Source organism: Streptopelia decaocto (assembly GCF_964273445.1).
Source record: "Streptopelia decaocto genome assembly, chromosome: 2".
Classification (NCBI taxonomy): Eukaryota; Metazoa; Chordata; class Aves; order Columbiformes; family Columbidae; genus Streptopelia; species Streptopelia decaocto.
Window position 1 is genome coordinate 119,384,986 of NC_138655.1, and position 6,000 is coordinate 119,390,985.

A 6,000-nucleotide genomic window follows, 5' to 3' on the forward strand; every position below is an offset into this window, starting at 1 on the left:
AGCTGGAGTTCCAGCTGCTACTAGGGAATCTGTTAGCAATGACAGCCAGATTAGCATTAAGAATGTAAAAGCATAAAAGAAACAGAAAAGGCACCTTTGCAACTGACAATTCTTCTCAAGGCCTCCTAATTTCACAGAAACTAAGTCACGAAAGAAAAGACTCTGCAACAGTTATTGCACGTATGAGCAGTGCTGAATAAACTGGCGTCAAAGAAACAACATAATTTTATTACTGTCTCAGACAGACCCAAGAATCTTTATACTTAAAATGTGGTGAAAGGCATCACTGAAACAGGTACATGAGAAGTATTAGCAAGACTAAGCTGGAACTCGTATATTTACCTAGAGAACAAAATGAGTTCTGCAACTGTTGGGAGGTTAAATACCTTACAGGTAGTATATTCAAAAGAAAATATTACCTTGAAATATTGTATTTGAAATAGCCCACAAGCTAGCAAAAAGATAATTAAAATCCAACATGAATTTATCAAGATTAAATACCTTTACAGGTAGTATATTCAAATGAAAATGTTACCTTGTTGGAATCTCCTCAAAATAAAAGAGGAAATGTAATTCCTCTAATTTCACTAATCACACCCAAATTCCATTGAATGGGCTCTACAGTGTTATTTATTGATTTAATTATGTTTGATGTGTAAATATAATAGACCAAAATATTTCTATTTTCTCCAGCTAATTATAAGACAATAAGCCTCTAAACTGGCTCACAGATGTTAATAAGAAATTAAATTGGTATGTTGATTCATAACATTGATTGTTAATCCTGCACTCAGGCTTATCAGTTATTTTTTCTTGTCTTATTTTCAACAAAAATCTTTCACACAGATAAGTGTCTATTTGGAGCATACAAAAATATAAAGTAAAACAGAAGCAAAAAGTGAAAGACTTGTGGAAAAAAAAATCATTATATGATCTGAATTTCCATAGGTAAAAAACGGGTATTTTTTCATGGCTTGTTTTTCCTAATTCTGTTCACTGTTACCATTCCTAGGAATAGAAAGGCTGTGAAAAGATTTAATGCTGTAATTCGTTATTATCTTTAGCCACAGCTTTGCAATGACAAACAGCCCTAAAATTGCTTACCTGCAAAGCCTTTGAAAGTTTTTCTGCTGCTGTATGTAAAAGTTCTCATTGAGTTATCATTACATTCCTTCACCAAACCCACAGTTTCAGCTCCCAGCAACAGCCTTAAGTGGGAAGCTCCAACTAGATAAATATTTTCTTCTTCATTTTCTGTGCCCAATGGTTTAACCAGCAGTTGTGCACCTTTATTACAAAAATGCAAAATAAGGAAGAAAAAAAATTTAAAAATTATGTCTCAAGAACTTAGAATTTAGCATCCATAATACTGGACCTAGTTATCAGGAGCACTGAAGCTGCATCTTTTTAAGGGTACGAAGAATTAAGGCTTCAACAGCATCCGACGTGTGGTGTTCAGAATCTTGCTGGGTCACCCCTGATTTAGCCCTGCTTCTGTGGAACTGCTCACAGACAGTGAACCGGAACAATGTGGACAATCTGGATCTACTGCTGCCATGCTCACATCACACAAGCCACCAGTGCTTCTGCAAACAGTTCCACTTGTTTTAAGGAGACTAGACTTTTGAAGCAGACATATCCTTGACTCCTCTAACAGAGGCTTGAAAGGAAGTTTGTAGTCACAAAGCCAAACACCACTGAAATATTACTGATCACAAGACATAAGCCAAAACAGCCATAAATAATGCCTTTCTAAAAGGTCTATGGAATTACAAATCAATTAGCCTAAATTCAATTCCTGGAAGTATATTGAAAAAAAGTAATGAAATATTGTATTTGAAAGAGCCTACAAGCTAGCAAAAAGATCATTAAAATCCAACATGAATTTATCAAGATTAAATTGCTTCCTGCTAAATTCACTTTGTTCTACAACATGGTACAAGTCTTGTGCATAGGATAGGAGATGTGATGCATCTTTATTTTGGCAAGGCTTACAACATTCTCATAAGCAACAAGAGAAACATGCTCTGGACAATTAATGTAAAAACTGATGTCAAAACTATGCTGACAGACAGGTTATCAGGGTGTCACCACAAAATTTGAAGGATTCTAGAGTTCAACGGTTATGTGACTTTAAACCAACATTTTCATTAATAACTGGGTTAACAGGGTTCAGTTATTACATTTTCATGACACTAGCAAGAAGTTCTACACTTACAGAAAATTAAGAACCTTCGAAAATGTGAAAAGGAGTGGGATTGGCTAAACAACAATTAAACTACAAATTACCTGAAAAAATAGTTTTTTGTATATCTTCATATTTTTATGACAGTAAATTCAATTTCAAAGTGTTACAGAAGGTCATACTGTACTCACCTCCGTTTGCTTTTTTGTCCACAATTCGTTTGGTGAACCATTCTCTGGTTTCCTCTTTGGTGCCTTTTGCAAGCTCAATTACTACCAGGGGCCTGAAGTTAGGCTCAACAGCATCCAAGAAAGACCAGCTTTCTGACATCTTTAGAGAGCTTGCTAAGTACAAAACCAAAACAAAAAAGTTTAAAAAAAATCTGGTATCAATCAAAAAACCACAAAACTTTACTACAGTGAGTTACATATGTCTGTGCTTAGCAAAGTGGCAGGTGCCCATTGAAAAGAGCAGTTTGAGTAACCTCTCCACTTGTCACTTGGTAAGTTGCTACCAGTCTTTGGTGGCATTTATGTCCAGCTCTCTAAGTAAGAAAATTGTTGTTGCTATGTATAGCATAGTAGTAGTGATAAGAAAGTAAATAAATAAATTAAAACAAAGTAATAAGAAGAAACTATCATCTAACAACAGCTTGCAACTTCCTATAGTGTTATTTGTCAGCAAATGAAAATATCAGCAGAGGAGAATATTAGTCAAACAGATATCTAAAACCAATAAGCTTTCCAGTTAAGAGTGTGCACATTATACATTTATGGAGGAATCCTCTCAGTTAATCTTGTGAACCTCCAATCATATCAAGGAAACTTATACCACCTTGAATACATCAGCAGGGCACCTATCATATAGAGAGGCAAATTATGCACAAAGCACTTAAATGACTTGTTGAAAGACCAAGTGTTCTGTGCAAAGTCCAGCTGCAAAGTCTTGAGCATCAGCATAGCTTCATATGTAAATAATCCAAACGATCTAAGTGAACCTTGACAGAATCATTTAGGTTGGAACAAAGATCATCGAGTCCAACTGTTAACCTAACACTGCCAAGTCCATCACTAAACCCTGTCCCTAAGCACCACACCTACACATCTATTAAACACCTCCAGGGATGGTGACTCCACCACTTCCCTGGGCAGCCTGTTCCAATGCCTCACAACCCCTTCTGTGAATAAGCTTTTCCTAATATCCAATCTAAACCTCCTCTGGTGCAACTTGAGGTCATTTCCTCTCATCCTATCATTTGTTACTCAGGAGACCAACACTCTCTATGCTACAACCTCCTTTCAGGTAGCTGCACAGAGTGATAAAGCCTACCTTCAGCCTCCTCTTCTCCAGGTTAAACAGCCCCAGTTCCTTCAGCCACACCTCTTAAGTCTTGTTGATCTTGTGCCTTCATCTTTTACATAAGTAATTCCATGGGGATCATTATATCATGCTTCATAAAGCAACTTAAGAGGTGTTGATATAAAAACATAAATGGGGTACCTAACCTACTCAGTTTAAAAAAAAAAAAAAAAATATATATATATATATACATATATATATATATATATATAAACCCAACCAAAAACCTACCACAGGCTGAATTTACTGAATTTAAAACTGAGAGGAAGGTTGGAGGTTGATGGTTGGTTGTCTGCTTTCTGCTAATGACTTCACTGAAGAAAGGATTTTACCAACTGTCAAGTGTTTTCCCCCTTCCTGTTCAAAGACTGAAATGACTTAATTTCTAAGTTGCTCTCAGGATGCAGCTCAGCTTTTATGACAGTTATGCTTGCGTGATGCACAGAAAAATCACAATCTCCAGTATTTCACATAAATTATGCTACAAAATACCACGATACTGTAAACACATTCATGTAATAATAAACAAGTTATTTGCTTTTGACTGGAAAAAACCCCTTTCAAGCCAAATTTCAGTGCAGCCTTCATTAGTTTCACTTGCCAGTTCACATGCACACAATTTTGCAACGTTGAGATCTACAATTCTGAATCCAAGTATGCACGACTTTAAAAGTATTTAAAGACATTTTAGACACAAATCTGCGCAAGCAGACTGAGTCAGACAAAGGAAAACATAATCTGCAATTAGGTACTGTAACTGTGATTGCCAACTGACTGCACTGTCTTGACAAGTCACTCCACCTTATTGCATCCCTTTCCACAAGTTTTATTTAAAAAAATAAAAAGATAATGCCTGTCAACATTGTGCGCATTGGAACTTCAATGGAATTTAAAGAATGAAGAGCACTAGATAGTTATTGCGAGTTAACTCTATCACCTTAGAGACCAGTTATCTTTTAAAAACAGCCTGTTTGACTGTTGTAATTGACTCCTGTAATTTATTCAAAATCACTGTGCTTGGCATGGTGACTAAGATTTGTTATTTTTAGGCTTATTACTACTGAAAACTAGAACAGGGCTTAACCAGTCTTCCAACCTGAGCTTGTGACTTCCTACACCACAGAGTAGCCAGTTCAATGCCTGTCACGGACCCAGTGGGATGTACCTTGGCCTCTCCTTTCGTACCTCTGCACAGTGTCACTTACGACACATCCATAAGCATGGGGAACAGAGACAAAAGGAATTATGGCCTCTACAATCCGCTGCCCAGTCACGAAGCCGCTGGGTGGCTGCCCAGGGCAGTCTCCGAGCCCGCGCACCCCTCAGGGCGGAGGGAGCTGCGGCCCCTTTCCGAGAGGCACGGTGGCGGTGCAGAGCTGCGGCAGACACGCTGCCCGGGTGCCACGCAGCCCGGCCTCCCCGGCCAGCCGAGAGCGTCAGCGCTCCTCCCCGTCCGCTGCCAGGCTGCCCCTTGCTCTCCTTTTACAGCAACCGGCCGAGCGGGCCGCTCAGAGGGCCGGGCGGCCCCCCCGCAGTGACCGGCTCCCTCAGGCCAGGCCGCGCTCCGCCGCCGCCTCAGAACGCACCGCGGCCGCACGAGGCGGGCACGAGCCCGCGGGGCGCACGAGGCGGGCACGAGTCCGAGCGCCGCTCCGCGCCGGCGGGGGTGGGGGGAGGGTGCCCAAAGCTGCGACGGGCACCGCGGCGGGAACAGGCCAGCTACCGCAGCTGAGCCGGTTCCAAGCCCGGCCCTGAGCCTCCAGGCCCGGCACCTTCCCTATCCTAGTGAGCGTGCCGGTGCGGTGAGGGGCGGCTGGGCGCTGGCTCCGCGCCACGGCAGGGAACGCCGGGGTGGGCGGGCAGGGGGAGGCTCCTCCCCTAACGGCGAGAGCCCCTTCCCGTTGGGTGACGCCCACCCACTCCCCCACTCACCGCCGGCTGCCGGCTCCATATCCGCAGGGCAGGGCGGGAGGCGGGCAGCGGCCGCAGGCAGCCCGGCGCGGGCAGGAGGCGCGCCGGGGTGGCCCAACGTGCCACCGCCCCGCGGCTGCCGCTGGCCACACCCCTCCGCCTCGTGGCCACGCCCTCCGCCTTATGGCCACGCCCTTCAGCTCGTGGCCACGCCCCCCGGCTGCTCACCTCCTACCATTGGCCGAGGGCGGTGCTGCCCCGCCCCGTTCACTTGCTAGCTGGGCAAGCGCGAGACGACGGAGGCGGCGCTTCGAGCGTTGGCGGGGACCCTGGCGGAGCAGGCTGGTGCGGTGTGTCTGTCCCTTGTGTCATAATGCTTTCAAAATTGTTTTATTATAGTGTTTTATCTACACTGTTGTGGACCGCGAGCTGTTGCTTCATCCTTTTTTTATTGCATGTTTCCCTTGTTCCTGTCAGGCCAAATCTCCTTCTGGAGCTTGACCTAAAACCCCCACACTTCAGCTGGGTTAGTTTTATGTCTGAGC

At 43.3% G+C, this 6,000-nt stretch overlaps 1 protein-coding gene across 2 annotated transcripts in view; it reads right to left on the reverse strand.

Annotated features, from left to right (window-relative positions):
- The window catches only part of ANO10 (anoctamin 10), a 126,309-nt gene extending 120,713 nt beyond the window's left edge, over positions 1-5,596 (reverse strand). The window contains exons 1-3 of one of the 2 annotated variants that reach the window (XM_082043875.1): positions 5,477-5,596; positions 2,377-2,529; positions 1,105-1,287 (exon numbers count right to left, since the gene is read on the reverse strand). In XM_082043875.1, coding sequence (XP_081900001.1) covers positions 1,105-1,287; positions 2,377-2,529; positions 5,477-5,495 — 355 coding nt within the window. In that variant the 5' untranslated portion in view covers positions 5,496-5,596. Of the gene's footprint in view, positions 1-1,104; positions 1,288-2,376; positions 2,530-3,514; positions 3,691-5,476 lie in introns of those variants that run through there. The other variant, XM_082043876.1, reaches the window with a different exon arrangement.
- Positions 5,597-6,000: the final 404 nt, after the last annotated feature.